This window comes from Moschus berezovskii, chromosome 7, assembly GCF_049115385.1.
Source record: "Moschus berezovskii isolate FMDL1 chromosome 7, NW_MosBer_1.0, whole genome shotgun sequence".
NCBI classification, from domain to species: domain Eukaryota; kingdom Metazoa; phylum Chordata; class Mammalia; order Artiodactyla; family Moschidae; genus Moschus; species Moschus berezovskii.
The window spans coordinates 4,189,903-4,209,677 of NC_142466.1; the positions used below are offsets into that span (position 1 = coordinate 4,189,903).

The following is a 19,775-nucleotide window of genomic DNA, read 5'->3' on the forward strand; positions in this document are numbered from 1 at the left end:
ATGCTTCAGCTAAAACTTGAATTGTGAAAACATGAAATATTGAGCAGTAACCTATGATTGTTTATTTCCAAAAATAAGTTTAGGGATGCTTATTGCTTTAAGCAATGATCTTCAGAAGTTGGAGAAATAAAATTGAGATATCATAAATTATGATATACCATTCATTTCTGTCCATCATTATTTGTCAACTAATAATTGTGATAAAAAATCTTAAAGTTTACAACACATTATTTAAATGATATATTGTTACTTGTTGCTCTTTTCATTGGATTATACAGTGAAGAAATAGATCATGTTATACATTTATGAATAATAAATATTAATATATATGCATAAGAAATATATGAAACATAAATATATCCACAAATAAGATATTATTTGTGGGGTAAAGGAATTGGATAACTTGACATTTATATCATAAACCTCCAAGGACAGACAAATGTATCCCAGGTGCAAACTGATACACCATGCAAAATTTTATTGTATATGAAAAAAAATTATTGAATATAAAAAAAAAGAGAAAGTACAAATCAGAGCCACATCTCCAAATAAGAACTCTTAAAATTGACACAACTAATCAGAATCATGCCAAGGTTAACATGAGGTTTTATCTGAAGATTGTTGTGGAAAGTATCACGTTCATAAGCTTATTAAGACTCATAGTCTATGATATGATCATCACACATTAAGGAACAAATTGGTAAAGAAAATTATTAAGATGCCACAGTTAGAATATCTCTGATGGGGAATATGTACATTTTCTCAAATATTGCATAGCATTACATGTCACACCATGATTTAATGCCTTTATTTTTTACAGGTAATTCATTTCACACTCATCCCTTCTCCTCCTTTATGAAACCATGCAGATGAAAAATAATATGACTGAGTTTATTATACTTTGGTTGACCCAGGATCCTGTTAGAAAGAAAACAGTGTTTGTCATTTTCTTGATTTTTTATTTGGGGATGTTAGTGGGTAACCTGCTTATTATTAATGCCATCAAGACCAGCAGGGCACTTGGGAGTCCCATGTACTTCTTCCTTTTCCACTTATCTTTATCTGACACCTGCTTCTCCACTTGCATAGCTACTAGAATGATTGTGGATCCCTTTTTGAAGAAAGTCACTATCTCTTTCAATGAGTGCGTAGTCCAAGTTTTTTCATTCCATTTTTTTTTTTTTTTTTGGCTGCCTGGAGATCTTCACCCTTGTGCTCATGGCTGTTGACCGCTATGTGGCCATCTGTAAGCCCCTGCACTACACGACCATCATGAGTCATCGAGTCTGTGGTGTGTTGGTGGCTGTGGCCTGGGTGGGGTCCTGTATTCATTCTTCAGCTCAGATTTTTCTGGCCCTGAGTTTACCTTTTTGTGTTCCCAATGTGATTGATCATTATCTATGTGACTTGCAGCCTTTGTTGAAACTTGCCTGTATAGACACCTATGTGACCAACCTACTCTTGGTGTCCAACAGTGGAGCCATCTGTACAGTGAGTTTTGTCATGCTGATGTTCTCCTATGCTATCATCTTGCATTCTCTGAGAAACCAGTGCTGAGGGGAGGAAAAAAGCCCTCTCCACCTGCATCTCCCATATTATGGTGGTCATCCTGTTCTTTGTTCCCTACGTATGAACTAGCCGGCTACCACCTTCCCCATAGATAAGATGATAACTTTGTTTTATACAATTGGATTACCTTTACTTAACCCCCTGATTTATACACTGAGGAATGCAGAAGTGAAAAATGCCATAAGGATGGTATAGAGAAAGAACCTGATCTCGGATGCCAAAAGATAAATGATTGACCTATAAGTAGTCCTTGGAGAATGTCATCTCTTACTGTGTTGTCAATAAAATCTTATCATGAGGCATTAATATTAGTTTCCCTTAGGAAAATAGACAATGTAAAGACATACACTAATAGAGTTTAGTCAGTTTTATGTAGAGGAAGAGATGGCACCAAGTATACCCAGGTATACAAGGTTCATTGCCTTAGATGTTTCTCACTACTGTGTCTGTTCTTCTTGTTCCTGCCTCATGTCATGCTGGTTTTGATCTAACATATTTTATGCTCTTTCTCATGGTAACTTATGATGTTCTCTGCTTCCAGATATCTATCTATATGTTTATATTCATAGGTAGGTTTTACCTCTTTCAGTTATTTTCTTCTTTAGACATTTTGTTCTATTCATGTCTGATCCTGAACCTTTAACTTAGCAGTTCTTTCTGAATGAAATAAAATATTGGTTTCAAATAATTACAAAAATTCCATGTTAAAAGGGACTTTATATAATCTAGGCTATCTTCCATACATCTCTAATGAATTTTCTCCATCTTCTTACCAAGTGCTAACTAAATCCTTCCAGAAGAGTGACATAAAAATGAGAAAATGCACCCTTTTGATTTAAGTCTTTGAACTTAAAAGGTTTAACTTTGAGGTATACAAGCCAAATGGAATTCATTTTTTGTAAAATCTACTTTCTGTTTCTAATTAGATTCCTTCTAATTTGGGGTTGGTGTTAAAATTTCTTGAATCATACTAATTTTAGTAATACCCCCATAATATTGGATTATTATGACTGTAGCATAGATAGTCCAAATTAAGGAAGATATAATTATGTGAGCTAGAAGAGAAGAGAACAAGCAGATAATGTTAGTGAATTTTTAAATATTAATAGGATAAAATAATAAGATAATACAAAGGTGGATATTTAAATTCTGAAACAATATTTTCATGAATTATAAATTACTCTCTTGAAAAGACAAAATGTGTGAAGAGTAAATAATATTCAGTGATTTTCAGGATTTTAAGCAGTTGTAGTAAGGGATGCATATGTCAAGCTTGGGACATTTTAGAGGGAAAACTAGTCTGTTTGATACTCTATTGTAAATACATGACACAATGCATAATACATAGAGCATAAGACAGAATGGAGATTAAAAATCTCTTTATCATCCAAAAAGATGAAGGAAAAAATGACAAAGTTCAACATGATTTTATGATAAAAGCTCTCAACAAAATAGGAATCTAAGAACTTACTTTAATATAGTAAAAGGCCTTATAATAAAACCCCACTGTAAATTCCTACTCAATGGTGAAAATCTGAACGTTTTTCTTCTAAGAACAGGAATAAGGCAAAGATGCTCATATGCACCACTTTCAGTCCATATAACACTAGAAGTTCAAGTCAGAGTAATTAAGAAATGAAAAGAGACAATGAGCTTCCAATTCACAAAGGAAGTAATATTATCTCTGCAGAATACATCATCTTGTATGTAGAAAACCAAGATGACTCCACAAGAAACAACCACTGGAACTAGTAAATTAATATAGTAACTTTCAGTTTATAAAATTAACAGAAAATTAAGTTGTTTTAATATGCATTAAAAACAAATTTTCAGAAAATTAAATTAATAAAACAATCCCATTGCAATAATATAAAAATACTACTTAAAAATAAACCTATCAAATGAAGTAAAGATTACTCATCTGAAAACAACAAATTATTGATGAAAAAATTTAAAGAAGACAAAATAAATGAAAAGATATCCAGAGCTCCTAGGATGGAAGACTTAATATTTCTAAAGCTTATGTACTATCCAAAATGATCTACAGGGTTAATGCAATTCCTATCAAAATTCTGAAGGATTTTTAAAGAAATAATAATAAGTCCTAAAATTCATATGAAACCACAAATGTCCCCAACTCTCCAAAGCAGTATTGAGAAATGAAAATAAAATTAGAGCTATCAATATATTCCTGATTTCAAAATATACTGTAATTCAAACAGTTATATCCCACAAATTGGACAACCTAGATTAAACATACAAATTTCTATAAACAGAAGCTGCTGATAACTTACAGTGAATGATGTTCGATTTGTGATCTCTGAAGAAGACTTAGCTTCAGGATCAGGGACCAGGCTTGGTCACTTAGAGGTTTGTGTCACAAAAGTTTATTACATTGCAATAGGACAAAGAAAGCTCCTGACATAGACATCAGAAGGGAGACCAAGACTGTCCCATTCACTAGTCTTATCAAGGCCTTATATACTTTTACCAGACCCACTCCCACCACATACACCTTAAAGTAAAAAGGTTAGTCAGAAGATTCTTGTTAAGAAGGAGAAACATGTCCTTGAGCAAGATACACTGTTGCTGTATAATCTGTGCTGTACACTGTTGCTGTACAGGGCTGTACAAGGCTTAAGGGAAAACATACCCTTGAGCAAGATGAGCTGTTGTGTGTGTGTATGTGTGTAATCATTAGCTCTGGGCTTACAGAAAAAAGAAAAAAAAATGCCTTATGTGACTAGGACAAAAGAATATAGGTAAAAAATTTGTTCTTTTCTCCTTCTTGAGAGCCCCAGACCCTTTTCTCCTCCTTGAGGGCCCCAGGGGGCCCTTATCAACCTATGTAAGAATTAACTCTCTCACTACTGACACTGAATCAAGAAGAAACAGACCATCTGAACAGACTTATCATTAGTAATGAAGTTAAATGTGTAATAAAGAATGAAGTTAAATGTGTAATAAATATTCTTTCAACAAATTCAAGTCCATATCAAAAGTTCACAGAGGAATTGTCAGTATAGTCAATAGTAGTATAATACCTTTGTATTGTGATAGATGGTAACTAGACTCACCGTGGTGATAATTTTGTTTTGTTTTGTTTTGTAAAAATAAAAGTTTATTACTTACAAGACATAGAAAATACACATCATATCAAGGTACACAGAGTGAGGTCATTTACAGGGACCACAGGGGCCTGCGGTCCTGCTTTTATCGGGTTTGAGGATGGGGGCTTAAGGTTTCCTGCACTCACTCATTTTTATTTATTTATTTTCTCGTGTATGGTCTTCACTGAAGCATGTGGGATCTAGTTCCCTGAGCAGGGATTGAACACAGGCTCCCTGCACTGGGAGCTCAGACTCTTTAGCCATTGACCCACCAGGGAAGTCCCTCATGGGCTCACTCTTTATTCATGAATTTAAAACATAAGAGGCAAAATTTTATGAGCTGGAAGAGAAGAAATCAAGTAGCCCAAGTGGTCACTTATAGTAATCAATCAAATCTCTATCATTTTGAAATATGCAAAAATATAAAATCCCTTTGTTGTATATTAAGAAATAACATAGTGTTGTATGTCAAATGAAAACAAAAACTGCCAAGAAAAAGATCGGATCAGTGGTTACAAATACAAACACAAAAATAGGAGAAAGAGCTCAGATTTGTGGTTATCTGGGATGGAAAGATTAGATGAAGATAGCCAAAAGTTATAAATTCCAGTTATAAGACAAATAAGACCTGGGGAAGTAACATACAACATAATAAATATAATTATAACTGTTGCATATTATACATGAATGTTGTCAGAATAAATTCTAAAGAAAGAAGAAAAATCAGAAGAAAAAATTATATATTTTAAAAATTTCTTTAATTTTGTGTCTATACGAGGTAATGGATGTTCACTAAACCTATGCAGCAACCATGTTGTGATGTATGTAAATCAAATCATTAGGCTGTGTATCTTATATAGTAATGTAAGTCAACTATATTTCAATAAAACTAAGAAAAAAATTGCCCTTTGACCTGAAACCATGTTGAATTTCATGGAAGTCTGATACAGCAAAGAGGAGAATGGGAATTTTTGGAGGGACTATTATATACAAATGGAAACTGGGACCTTAAAGCCTAGTGGCTTTCAATGGCTGAGTTAAAACAGTCCCTCAATGGCTGAGTTGTTTCTAGGCAAGGAGAAAATCTTACTTCCTTCTGCTGGCCACGGTGAAGTATTGTCACTTCCTGTTATAAATGCAGTGCACCTCTTTCCTGTTGGGTTCTATACTGATGTGCAGTGGTACATGCATGAGAGAGTTTTTTTTTTTTTTTGTCCTCTAAACTCCATTTTAATGAGGTTTCTCTTTAATTTTCTCACAGGAATGGATAAACAGAACATGGAGGGTTTTTATGGCAGTTAAATTATGTGTATGATACCATGATGGCATATAAAGGTCATTATAGTATAGTATAGTGTTATCCACTCAGTCTTTCTGACTCTTTGTGATCCCATGGACTGTAGCCCATCAGGCTCCTCTGTCCATGGAATTCTAAGACAAGAATACTGGAATGGCTTTTCATGTTCTTCTCCAGGAGATCCTTTAGGTAATAATCCATAGAATGCACTATGCTAAGAGTGACTCTAATGTTGACTATATACTTTGGGTGATAATGATATTTCAGTAAAAAAAAATCAGGTTCCTTGAGTGTAACAAATATAACACTCTAGTTCAGGATGTTGATAAGAGGGAGGGCTTGGGTGTTTGTGAGGGTTGAAAGCACAGACGGTTTATGCAAGCTCTCTCTGTTTTCCACTCAAATTTGCTGTGAATCTAAAAATGACCCACAAAGATAAAGTCTATTAAAAACGTGATGTTTACATCAGGAATTGAAAAACACGTTAGGTGAATTTCATTACAATTAAAAATTCTATTCTGAAAAAAGAAACTTTTGAGACAATGAAAAGACTAACCACAGACTGGTGGAAAGTATTTATGAAAGACATATATGTTAAATAACTCATATCCAAAATGTATAAAGAACAGAAGATCTAAAATAAGAAAAAAAACCAACAGAGAAAATAGGCAAATGATCTGTATAGACATCTTACCAAAGAAGATATACTGATTGAAAACAAGCAAACAAGCATGTGAAGACTCTGAGCACTGCATTTTACTGTGTGCTTAGTCGCTCAGTTGTGTCCGACTCTTGGCAACTCTGTCCAACGAATATTCCAGGCAAAAATACTAGAGGGGCTACCATTTCCTACTCCAGGGATCTTCCCAACCCTGGGATTGAACCACTGTCTGTTGCACTTCTTGTATTGGCAGACAGATTTTTTTTTTTTCCACTGTGCCACCTGGGAAGCCATCGCATTTCATTAGGGAAATGAAAACAAAATATGATAAGTTACCACACATACACATTTATTGGACTGGATACATTGAAAATACTGACATTACCAAATATTGATGAAGAGACAGGGGCATGGGAAAACTCATTCATTATACTTTGCATATCGAATGCAATATGGCATTATTACCACCAAAAGTCCATATAATTTGTATTAGCATTAACTGTTTGTGTTGCATATTCTATGAATTTCAACTGATGTGTAATGTATCCACCTTTACAGTATCATGGAATAAATCCACTGTCGTATGTATTCCCCATGCTTCTCTTAATCACACCCATTTCTTCTTCCCTCCCAACCCTTGGCAACCACTGATCTTTTTACTGGACCCTTATTTTTATCTTCCTATATCCTACAGTTGGATTTATGCAGTATATATATTTCCAGATTGACCTTTCTTTTTTTTTTTTAGTTAGCAATATGCATTTAATTTTTCTCCATGATTTTTGTGGTTAGATAGTTTATTTCTACTCATTGCTGCATAATATCCCATTGCATGAGTGCTTCAAAGTTTATCAAATCATCTATTGAAGGACATGAAGTGTACTTTTTGCATGCACCTAAGTTTTCAACTAATTTGTGGGACACCTAGAAACAGATTTCTGGATCATATGGCAAGTTTATGTTTAGCTGTGTAAGAAACTGCCAAATTGTCTTCAAAGGCAACGTAACATATTGTATACCATACCGAATATCGTGATTTAAAATATTCAGTTCAGTTCAGTCGCTCAGTCGTGTCCGACTCTTTGCGACCCCATGAATCACAGCATGCCAGTCCTCCCTGTCCATCACCAACTCTCGGAGCTCACTCAAACTCATGTCCATCGAGTCGGTGATGCCATTCAGCCATCTCATTTTCTGTCGTCCCCGTCTCCTCCCACCCCAAAGGTGGAGAATTTGGATTTAAAATATTACTTATAAGTAATTTCAAATCTAATTGCACAGCACTGACAAATTTCTCAAACTTAAAAAGTATCTAATTGTCTACTGAATATTTTTGTTCATATAACCTAAGACTACAAGGATTTCAACCTGTGCTCATTGTCTTACTGTTAATTCTAATGTCTTTCATTGGTCATTAATTTCCATAACTCCCTGGTTTTAAACTTAGGCTTGTGCGAGAAAAAGCTGTGCACAGAGAACAAACCAAGAAATGAATGAGTCATTAGTACAGTTCCCAAGATTGATCTTCCCAAATGTAAAACCTGAAAAGTGCTTGACCTCTGTGAGCTTCAGTTTTCCCTCACATGAAATGTAACTATGAGTTCCTATTTCATGGAACAATTATATAAATTAAAAGTCATGCTTATTAAAGTGACAAACATACAGCCTTTTGTATAAAATATTATGCAATTAATATATGGTAAGTAAGCTAAATTATTTTTATCAAATATGTTATGGAGTAAGTATATATTTACTAATGTAAGTTAGAAAAACAATTGGACATAAATTTGAAAATAGTATGAGATATTAATTCAGTTTACAGAAAAGCTAGGTATCTAGGTTAATCTGTGGATCACTTGCTATTAGTCTATATTTCCATGGTTGGTGAAATGTGTAGTCCACAGCATGGAAACTGGTACCAGGCACCACACTACGTTTTCTGGATTGCACTTGCAAATAAATTACAAAATTTATAAAAGTTTGTTGCCTAAGGCAGAGAAAGACACCTTAGGGCACTGGATGGGACTGACCTACTTCCTCTTTTAACAATGACATTTTTTTCCTTCTATTCTCCAACATTTTCCACCATCCACTTGCACATTTTCCTGTATTTTTGGTCAACAAGTTACCAAAAACTCCAAGACCTTGTGTCTATCTGGTTACTGAGTACAAAGAGCATGCAGTTGCTATCCATATAGATTGAACAGACAAATCAAAAGTTGAGTTGATTATAACTGGATAATTCCATCTGTCAAAGGAAAGAAAACTTTAGGGACTAATTATCTTTAGGTTGCCAATGTCTTACATCATCATGACTTAAAATATTCCCCCTGGTATGCAAAGAGGAAGATTTTTTGCTTCAATATTGTGAAAGGACCTCTGTCAAAAATGGATGGTTATACTTGACAATGGTTCAGAGAGTCTTCTAACAAGTAAGTGACATATAATTTCAATATTTGTATTCAGAGAGGCATTGTTTAAAAATAAGCCAATATCATTTTTAATATATCTGCAATATGTAACCTAGAAAGACGATACTGATAAACCTATTTTCAGGGCAGGAATAGAGACGCAGACTTTGAGATGCAGACTTGTAGGCCCATCAGGGCACAGATAAGGTGGGACGGATTGAAAGAGTAGCACTGAAATATATACATTATTATATTTGTATATACTGACCACTGCCCTCCGCAGAAGGCTTCTCTCTGCCTAGTAAGATTCTAAGGAGGAATAAATAAATGTTGATTTCATGATACAGGGGACAATCAGATAAGGAAAGCATAAATAATTGGTATTGAGTGGTATGATGATATTGTGATTCTCAGGTCAGGCTGTTTCCTAGGGCAACACTGGACCAGATGAACACGGATTTTAAACAATTTTTATTTGGGCTTTTGGGGGGAAAAATAACATTGGGACAACCTGTTAACTGGAACCAAATGTCCACTAATTGAAGATGCACTGAGGCTGCTTTGTATCCCACTCCCAACAATTATAACTCATCTTTGTGCCATATTCTTTTGAAAATATGAGACAAGGTGTTAACCTCTCTCTGGAAAAAAAGAAATTTGGGCCTCTGATCATATACATACGACAAATAAAAGTGTCTATCAATATCAGAAAGATATGAATAATGTACAGCCTCTAATAGCATGCTCCAAGGCCAGTATTCCATGTAAATAAAGGCTGAATGCTTTCAGTTCAGTTCAGTTGATCATTTGTGTCCGACTCTTTGTGACCCCATGAATCGGAGCATGCCAGGCCTCCCTGTCCATCACCAACTCCCGGAGTGCATACAAACTCATGTCCATAGAGTTGGTGATGCCATCCAGGCATCTCATCCTCTGTTGTCCCCTTCTCCTCCCACCCCCAACCTTTCCCAGCATCAGAGTCTTTTCGAGTGAGTCAACTCTCCGCATGAGGTGGCCAAAATATTGGAGTTTCAGCTTTAGCGTCAGTCCTTCCAATGAACACCCAGGATTGATCTCCTTTAGAATGGACTGGTTGGATCTCTTTGCAGTTCAAGGGACTCTCAAGAGTCTTCTCCAACACCACAGTTTAAAAGCATTAATTCTTCGGTGATCAGCTTTCTTCACAGTCCAACTCTCACATCCATACATGACCACTGGAAAAACCATAGCCTTGACTAGATGGACTTTGTTTGGCAAAGTAATGTCTCTGTTTTTTAATATGCTATCAATGTTGGTCATAACTTTCCTTCCAAGGAGTAAGCGTCTTTTAATTCCATGGCTGCAATCAGCATCCGCAGTGATTTTAGAGTCCAAAATGTGAAGTCTGACACTGTTTCCACCGTTTCCCCATCTATTTCCCATGAAGTGATGAGACCAGATGCCGTGATCTTAGTTTTCTGAATGTTGAGATTCAAGCCAACTTTTTCATTCTCCTCTTTCACTTTCATCAAGAGGCTTTTTAGTTCCTCTTTACTTTCTGCCTTTGCTTTAGATGACAATTTTATGGCTATCAGTGTCCCAGTGTCTTACATGCTCAAGTAATACATCACAAAATACATCCTCTACTACAAGATTTATAACTGATTCACAGTTATTTAAACCTGATCTTGGGGATATCATTGCCTTGATTGTTGTTGCCAGAAGGCCCTGTAAATTTAATAAAGACTCTATAAATTTGTTGTTGTGCACTTTTTAATCAGAATAATACTAGAGCAATGACAAAAAGATGATTATATTTTAAGGAGTAGTGTGAAAAATTCGATTAAAAGGCACTTAACTAAGCTCCTACATTGTACAATATTTTTGAATTGTTACTTCAGAGAGTATATCCTGAAAACACATAGTTTGCAAGATTTTTTTTTTTAAATGGGAACTAAAATAAGCACACCCATTATTGTATTATAAACAACGCTATGTTATAAAATCATGCTACAAAAATCCTGTAATCAGAAGTCCATTTGTGTTTTTTTTTATAATTTAGTCCTGAAGTTCACAGAAGACTGCAAGATGAGTTAATGACCAACATAGACAGCATATTAAAAAGTAGAGACATTACTTTGCCAGCAAAGTTCCATTTAGTCAAAGCTATGGCTTTTCCAGTAGTCATGTATGGATGTGAGATTTGGACTACAAGGAAAGTTGAGCACTGAAAAATTGATGCTTTTGAACTTTAGTGTTGGAGAAGACTGTTAAGAGTCACTTGGACAGCAAGGAGATCAAACCAATCTGTCTTAAAGGAAATCAGTCCTGAATACTCATTAGAAAGACTAATGCTGAAGCTGAAACTCCAATGTTTTGACCACCTGGTGCAACAAATTGACTTATTTGAAAAGACCCTAATGCTGGGAAAGATTGAGGGCAGGAGAAGAAGGGTACAACAGTGGATGAGATGGTTGGATGCATCACCGATTCAATGGACGTGAGTTTGAGTAAACTCTGGAATTTAGTGATGGACAGGGAGGCCTAGTGTGCTGCAGTCCATGGGGTTACAAAGAGTTGGATATGACTGAAAAACTAAACTGAACTCAACTCAACACCTATTTATTATGAATACTTGGGTTTGACATTACTTCCATTATGGAGATACCTTTATTTCATTTACTACTCTCTAAGATCAATCCTGGGTGTTCATTGGAAGGACTGATGCTAAAGCTGAAACTGCAGTACTTTGGCCACCTCATGCGACGAGTTGACTCACTCGAAAAGACTCTGATGCTGGGAAAGGTTGGGGGCGGGAGGAGAAGGGGACGACAGAGAATGAGATGGCTGGATGGCATCACCGACTCTGTGAACATGAGTTTGAGTGAACTCCGGGAGTTGGTGATGGACAGGGAGGCCTGGCGTGCTGTGATTCATGGGGTCGCGGAGAGTCGGACATGACTGAGCGACTGAACTGAACTGAACTGAACTGAACTGAACTGAAGAGCTTACATTGAATCTTAATTCTTATTAAACATTTACTTTAATAAATATTTCTTGATTGAGAACTATAACATCCCTTTTATAGAATGTAGTCCTTTGTTCAAGAGTCAAAAATTATTCCTGAAGTGTACTTGAAAGCACAGAAAATGTTTTTCGAAGACATTAAAAAGTTAATGATTAAGACAATCAAGATTGTTTGGAATATGTGTAGACAGACATGGGCTTTACTTTTGCAGAGAGGATAAGGAACTTTAATGTCAAACTAAAACTGTGTGTGCCTCTTGCTCAGTCATACCAAACGTTTTGTGACCCCATGGACTGTAGCCTGTCAGGTTCATCTATCCATAAGATTTTCCAGGAAAGAATACTGAAGGGGTTGCCATTTCATTCTCCAGGGGATTTTCCCAACCCAGGGATTGAACCCACATCAAACTGAAACTACTGATTCAATATTTAGTGAGAAAAATGACTAAAACTTGATCATGCTGCATATATTCAAATACACATGTCCAAATGTAAAAAAGAAATGTTATGCCTAGAAATGGGTAGATTTATGGGATTGGTTACATACAAACTCAAACTATACACAGTCAGGAATGGGAAAACTCATAGACTAGTGTAGTAACAGATTTTCATATCATTTTACATCCAGTGCCTACCATATTATCACATGCCAATATTTTATAATCAGTTCAGTTCAGTCACTCAGTCATGTCTGACTCTGCAACCCCATGGACTGCAGCACACCACGCTTTCCTGTCCATCAACAACTCCCAGACCTTCCTCAAACTCATGTCCATTAATTTGGTGATGCCATTCAACCATCTCATCCTCTGTTGTCCCCTTCTCCTCCTGCCTTCAACCTTGCCCAGCATCAGGGTCTTTTCCAATGAGTCAGTTCTTCACATCAGCTGGTCAAAGTATTTAAGTTTCAGCTTCAGCATCAGTCCTTCCAATGAATATTCAGGACTGATTTCCTTTAAGACAGATTGGCTTGATCTCCTTGCTGTCCAAGTGACTCTTAACAGTCTTCTCCAACACCAAAGTTCAAAAGCACCAATTCTTCAGCACTTAGCTTTCTCTATAGTCTAACTCTCCTATCCAGACAAGACTACTGGAAAAATCATTGTTTTGACTAGCTTGACCTTTGTCGGCAAAGTAATGTCTCTGTTTTTTAGTATGCTGTATAGTTTGGTCATAGCTTTTATTTCATAATTTTATAATAGCTCCCTTTTATTCTTTTAAATGAATAAGGGAAAGAATAATTTTATTGTAACGATTAAAATTTCAAGGCTCGCTTTCTTTATGTTTTAAGATCCTTGCCCATATTCACAGAGTCCAAAGAGATTCATTCCCCTGGCATTTGAAAGTGAATAACTTTCTTAGACATTTTCTAAAGAGTTGTTTGCAATTTGAAGGAAGACAATGTGCATTACAAGTTTGTTGAAGAGAAGTAAATTTGTCAGGAGAGAAGAAGATGTAAAAAGAATTTTTTTTTTATCTAAGTTTCCTGTTATTGTCTGTTTTATACATTTAAGACAATGTGTTAGAAATATGGGTGGGATTCAGAAAGGAAGGAATGCAATAAGACAAATAATCTTATAAATTACATTTCAATGCATGACATTTCAGTCCATAATTTTATTTTTAAAAGGGTCCCTTATAACATCATCTTCACAAAGAAAAAAAAAAAAAAAGATCCAAAGTTTTGACCATGAAATGGCCTATGATAATATATCTTTCTACATTTGAAAAAGTAATCTTAGTTGAAAAATTACATTTCAAAGTTTAATAATAATCAGCTCTGCCAGGACCAAATAAAATTGAACGAAGATGTCAAACACTGATTAGCTACTATGTCTCTTATAGAAAATCTCATGTCTCCATTTTCTATTTCCCTGTTCTGTTCTGTGAATGGAGGTTTTTCTGAGATCAGAATAATTTAGTCAACTCTACTGGGGATGTGAACATGATCTGATCCTCCACCAGTTTTCTGGTGACACAGATTCCTAAAAAAAAAAAATCAAACTAGATCTAGGATGTTTAAAACTTCGAATTGTGAAAACATGAACTGCTGAATAACAATTCACATTTTTTAACTAGCAATGTAATTTCAGAGGCACTTAGTGTTCTAAGGAATTCTGTTCAGGAATGGAGAATGAAAAATAGAAATGAGGAAGTCCTGAGGATATTTTTATTACCAAATATGAAAAAAGACTTTCATTTCTGTTCATTAGTATTTGTCAACTATTAATTATGACCAAAACCTTAAAGCTTACAACACATTATTTAAATGCTGTAAGTGTTTCCTATTTGTCTTTTCAAGGTGTAATCACGGGAGCAAGTATGCAGTGAAGAGACAGATCATTACACAGGTATAAATAACACAAATTTCTAATATGTGTATAAACTTATGTGGTATATAAATATATGTATAAAATTAAGACATTACTTATGGGGTAAAAAGTGCTGTACAACCTTGTATTTATATCATAAACCCCCAAGGGATATCAAATGTTTCCTAAATGCAGAGCAAAACACGGGACACACATTTTATTAAATATAAAAATTGTTAATCAAATACAGCATAACAATATCTTGAAAGTACATATTTATAATACTGAAAAACTTTATCAGAGTCATACCCCTGCTAAAAAGTGGTTTTATTTGAAGATTCTTTTTTGAAAAGAATCATATTCATCAGCTTATTGAAACTCATAATGCGTGAAGTGGTCATTACAAATAAAGTGTTTAAAGTAAATTATTAAGAAATGTTAATAATGTTAGAATGTTTTTGGTGAAAAACACTTTTCCTCAAATATTCTATGACATTAGATAACACCATGAATTAATTTGTTTTTTACAGATAATCCATTTTACACTCATCTTTTCTCTTCACTTGTGAAATCATGCAACAGAACAATAATGTGACTGAATTTATTATGCTTGGCTTAACCCAGGATCCTATTAGGAAGAAAATAGTGTTTGTCACATTCTTGCTTTTATATTTGGGAACATTACTGGGTAACCTGCTGATTATTATTACCATCAAGACCAGCAGGGCACTTGGGAGTCCAATGTATTTCTTCCTTTTCCATTTATCTTTATCTGATACCTGTTTCTCTACATGTATAGCCCCTAGGATGCTTACAGATGCCCTTTTGAAGAATGCCACTATCTCTTTCAATGAGTGCATGACCCAAGTTTTTACATCTCATTTTTTTGGCTGCCTGGAGATCTTCATCCTTGTCCTCATGGCTGTTGACCTCTATGTGGCCATCTGTAAGCCCCTGCACTACACGACCATCATGAGCCATCGAGTTTGTGGTGTGCTGGTGGCTGTGGCCTGGGTGGGGTCCACTGTGCATTCTTCAGCTCAGATTTTTCTAGCCCTGAGTTTACCTTTCTGTGGTCCCAATGTGATTGATCACTATTTTTGTGACTTGCAACCTTTGTTGAAACTTGCCTGTACAGACACTTATGCGACCAACCTACTCTTGGTGTCCAACAGCGGGGCCATCTGTACAGTGAGTTTTGTCATGCTGATGTTCTCTTATACTGTTATCTTGCATTCTCTGAGAAACCACAGCACTGAAGGGAGGAAAAAAGCCCTCTCCACCTGTGTCTCCCACATCATTGTGGTCATCTTGTTCTTTGGTCCTTGTATATTTATGTACACACGTCCTGCAACCATATTTTCCATGGATAAAATGATAGCTGTGTTTTATACAATTGGAACACCTTTGTTCAACCCTCTGATTTATACCCTGAGGAATACAGAAGTGAAAAATGCCATGAGTATGTTATGGAGCAAGAAGTTAATTTCAGATGACAAAAGATGAACAGACGTTTCCATTTTTCTTCATAATCCAGATTAATTTAGTAAAAGTCCTTACAGGATATAATGTTCTTCATGTGGTGTTGATACAATCTTGTCCTTGGGCATATGGTTAGTTATGTTAGGAAAAAGTCATGTGAACACATACACCGGTTAGTGTTCAGTTTCAGTTGGGAAAGACACAGGACCAGGTAAACACTGGTTTGTTAGGTCCATCGGTTTTCTCTACCTTGTCTCTGCCTCGCTTGTGTAACTAGTGTCACTCTGGTTGTGATCTAGCATTTCCCCTGCCCCTTTTCATGATGATTGCTGGTATTCTCTGCAACAAGACAACCATCTATATGTTTATATTACAAACTTGAGGGTTTCATTTCTTCTAAACTCTTCCTTTTATTAGACATGTTAGTTTTATTATGTTTGATCATGGGCATAGTCCTAGTAGTCCTTTCTGGTAATAGCATGTATCAGACTCAAATAATTGTAGAAGATTTTGGTTGTCAGGGAGGATATATAATTTATGTTAACTTCAATGTATTTCTTTACTGTTACTCCAAGTTCTCACATCAGTTTACATACAGATGTATGTAAACATACATACCCTTCCAGACAGTGACATAAACTTAAATACATACCTTAAAACTTAAATACAACATACATAAACTTACATACATACCCTTCCAGACAGTGACATAACAGTGAGAAAATTCAGGCTCCTGAAGTGATAACCCTGTATACGAGAGAGCAAAAGAGACACAGATGTATAGAACAGTCTTTTGGACTCTGTGGGAAAGGGCGAGGGTGGGATGATATGGGAAAATGGCATTGAAACATGTATATTATCATATGTGAAATTAATCGCCAGTCCAGGTTCGATGCATGATACAGGGTGCTTGGGGCTGGTCCACTGGGATGACCCAGAGGGAGGATAAGGGGAGGAGGGTCAGGATGGGGAACACATGTACACCACATGTACACCCGGGGTGGATTCATATCAATATATGGCAAAATACAATACAATATTGTAAAGTAATTAGCCTCCAATTAAAATTTTAAAAAGTAAAAATAAAATTTAAAAAAAAAATAACTTAAAATATTTCACTTTGTTGTTGATGGTCAGAGCATTCTTCCTGTAAAATATACTTTATATTCCTAATTAGATTTCTTCTAATTTGGTACTAAGGTTTCTTGAATCGTGCCATTTCCAGTAATATGTTCATAACATTAGGTTGCTATTGTCAGAGCATAGATGGTTCAAATTAAGGAAGATATACTTATATGAATAAGATGTTGAGACGGCAAACTATTGATGTTAGTAGTCTTTTAACATTAATAGAATTAAACAAATAATTAAATAATACGAAGGAGGATTTTTAGATTTTGAAACAGCAATATTTATATGAAAGATATCAATTATGAGCTTCTCTCTGATAAAGGCTAAACTGTGGGAGTAGTAAAAAGTAATCAGTCTTTGCAAATGATTTAAGTAAGGGAAATAAAGGAACATTTAAGTTGACCACAGGGGTATTTTAAGAAGGAAAGACTATTTTTTTTTTATTCTAAGGTAGAGGCATGGCATAACTGGTATATCAGCACCCATAAAATAACCATATATTACAAAGTGTAAACTCTAATGTAAACTATGGAATTCAATAAACTCTGATTAATATTGACTCCTCACTTTTATGTAGCAGAATAACATAAGCTCTCATTAAATAGTAAACCTGTAAAAGGGACAAAGTGTTTCAATGGGAACTCCTTATACTTCTGTGTAATTTTTTTTTAATCTAAGAAATTAAAAATATTCTGAAACACAGAGTCTAACAAAAAAGTTATATCTAAAAGAAAATGTTCAATTTTACTGTATCATGTTAAAAAATATGCTATTTGAAATTTTATACAAATTTAAAATATAAACACATCTGTTACTAAGTCACATATTTATAAACTAAGATGTTTTACAGTTTATCCTAGTATGCTATACAAATATCACTAAAGGATATGCAATATTATATTCAGTTCAGTTCAGTTCAGTCGTTCAGTCGTGTCCGACTCTGCGATCCCATGAATCTCAGCACGCCAGGCTTCCCTGTCCATCACCAACTCCCGGAGTTCACTCAAACTCATGTCCGTCGAGTCGGTGATGCCATTCAGCCATCTCATCCTCTGTCATCCCCTTCTCCTCCTGCCCCCAGTCCCTCCCAGCATCAGGGTCTTTTCCAATGAGTCAACCCTCTGCATGAGGTGGCCAAAGTATTGGAGTTTCAGCTTTAGCATCAGTCCTTCCAAGGAACACCCGCGACTGCTTTCCTTTAGAACAGACTGGTTGGATCTCCTTGCAGTCCAAGGGGACTCTCAAGAGTCTTCTCCAACATCACAGTTCAAAAGCATCAATTCTACGGCAATCAGCTTTCTTCACAGTCCAACTCTCACATCCATACATGACCACTGGAAAAACCATACCCTTGACTAGACAGACCTTGTTTGGCAAAGTAATATCTCTGCTTTTTAATATGCTATCTAGGTTGGTCATAACTTTTCTTCCAAGGAGTAAGCATCTTTTAATTTCATGGCTGCAATCACCATCCACAGTGATTTTGGAGCCCAACAAAATAAACTCTGACACTGTTTCCCCATCTATTTCCCATGAAGTGATGAGACCAGATGCCATGATCTTAGTTTTCTGAATGTTTAGCTTCAAGCCAACCTTTTCACTCTCCTCTTTCACTTTCATCAAGAGGCTTTTGAGTTCCTCTTTACTTTCTTCCATAAGGGTGGTGTCATCTGCATATCTGAGGTTATTGATATTTCTCCCAGCAATCTTGATTCCAGCTTGTGCTTCTTCCAGCCCAGGGTTTCTCATGATGTACTCTGCATATAAGTTAAATAAGCAGTGTGAAAATATACAGCCTTGACATACTCCTTTTCCTATTTGGAACCAGTCTGTTGTTCCATGTCCAGTTCTAACTGTTGCTTCCTGACCTGCATAGAGGTTTCTCAAGAGGTAGGTCAGGTGGTCTGGTATTCCCATCTCCTTCAGAATTTTCCACAGTTTATTGTGATCCACACAGTCTGATGCTGGGAAAGGTTGGGGGCGAGAGGAGAAGGGGACGACAGAGAATGAGATGGCTGGATGGCATCACCGACTCTGTGGATATGAGTTTGAGTGAACTCCGGAAGTTGGTGATGGACAGGGAGGCCTGGCGTGCTGTGATTCATGGGGTCACAAAGAGTCAGACACGACTGAACGAGTGAACTGAACTGAACTGAACACAGTCAAAGGCTTTGGCATAATCAATTATATTAACTGCTTACAAATATTTTAATAACTTTAATATTACTATAACATTATAATTTAAAATAAAATTTGTAATAAATGGACATTAATTTGAATGTTGCTACATTAAGAAAAATATTCATTAAAATATTTTAGTTTTATTCAACATGATATTCTTCATTACTTTAATATTTTTATATACAAAAAGTGCTTTTCTCTTTTTGTTTCCTTTGTTACTTTTTGAAATGTCAATATGCCTGAAAGTTTTAGTGTTTATAAGCACAGAAAGGGTTATATTAGTAGTAAGAGTTTAAGTAGTTTATTAATCTCTAATAATAACAAAGAAATTTTTATTTTACTACCAATATATTTTTCCATAGATTTAACTTAGGTTCTGCGAGAAAGCAGTAAAACATATACTTTCAAAGCCTCAGGTAGGGTTTTCTAGGCTAAAAATGGCTGAATAGGTTAGCATCAAAAATTGATTTTAAATATACCAGAAAAAAATGTATACAGAACAAAGATGAATAGGGCCATATTACCCACCTTCTTTTTCCTATGCCCTATTCTAAGAGTTGACAGTATTATAGTAAAGTAAATAAGCAATATCCATTGTAGCAGAGACTTTACTCT

General features: G+C 35.5%; 1 protein-coding gene and 1 pseudogene across 1 annotated transcript; both read left to right on the plus strand.

Annotated features, from left to right (window-relative positions):
* The first annotated feature begins 863 nt into the window (after positions 1–863).
* On the plus strand, positions 864–1,797 carry LOC148777237 (olfactory receptor 4C16-like; annotated as a pseudogene).
* A 13,142-nt stretch (positions 1,798–14,939) lies between these two features.
* Positions 14,940–15,872, plus strand: LOC148777238 (olfactory receptor 4C16-like). Its single transcript, XM_088837631.1, has one exon. The coding sequence runs from the start codon at positions 14,940–14,942 to the stop codon at positions 15,870–15,872; it is 933 nt and encodes a 310-aa protein (XP_088693757.1).
* The last annotated feature ends 3,903 nt before the right edge of the window (positions 15,873–19,775 follow it).

What these genes read in the sequence shown, in the direction of transcription:
- LOC148777238 (XM_088837631.1), top strand. Translation starts at nt 14,940, where the DNA reads ATGCAACAGAACAATAATGTGACTGAATTTATTATGCTTGGCTTAACC.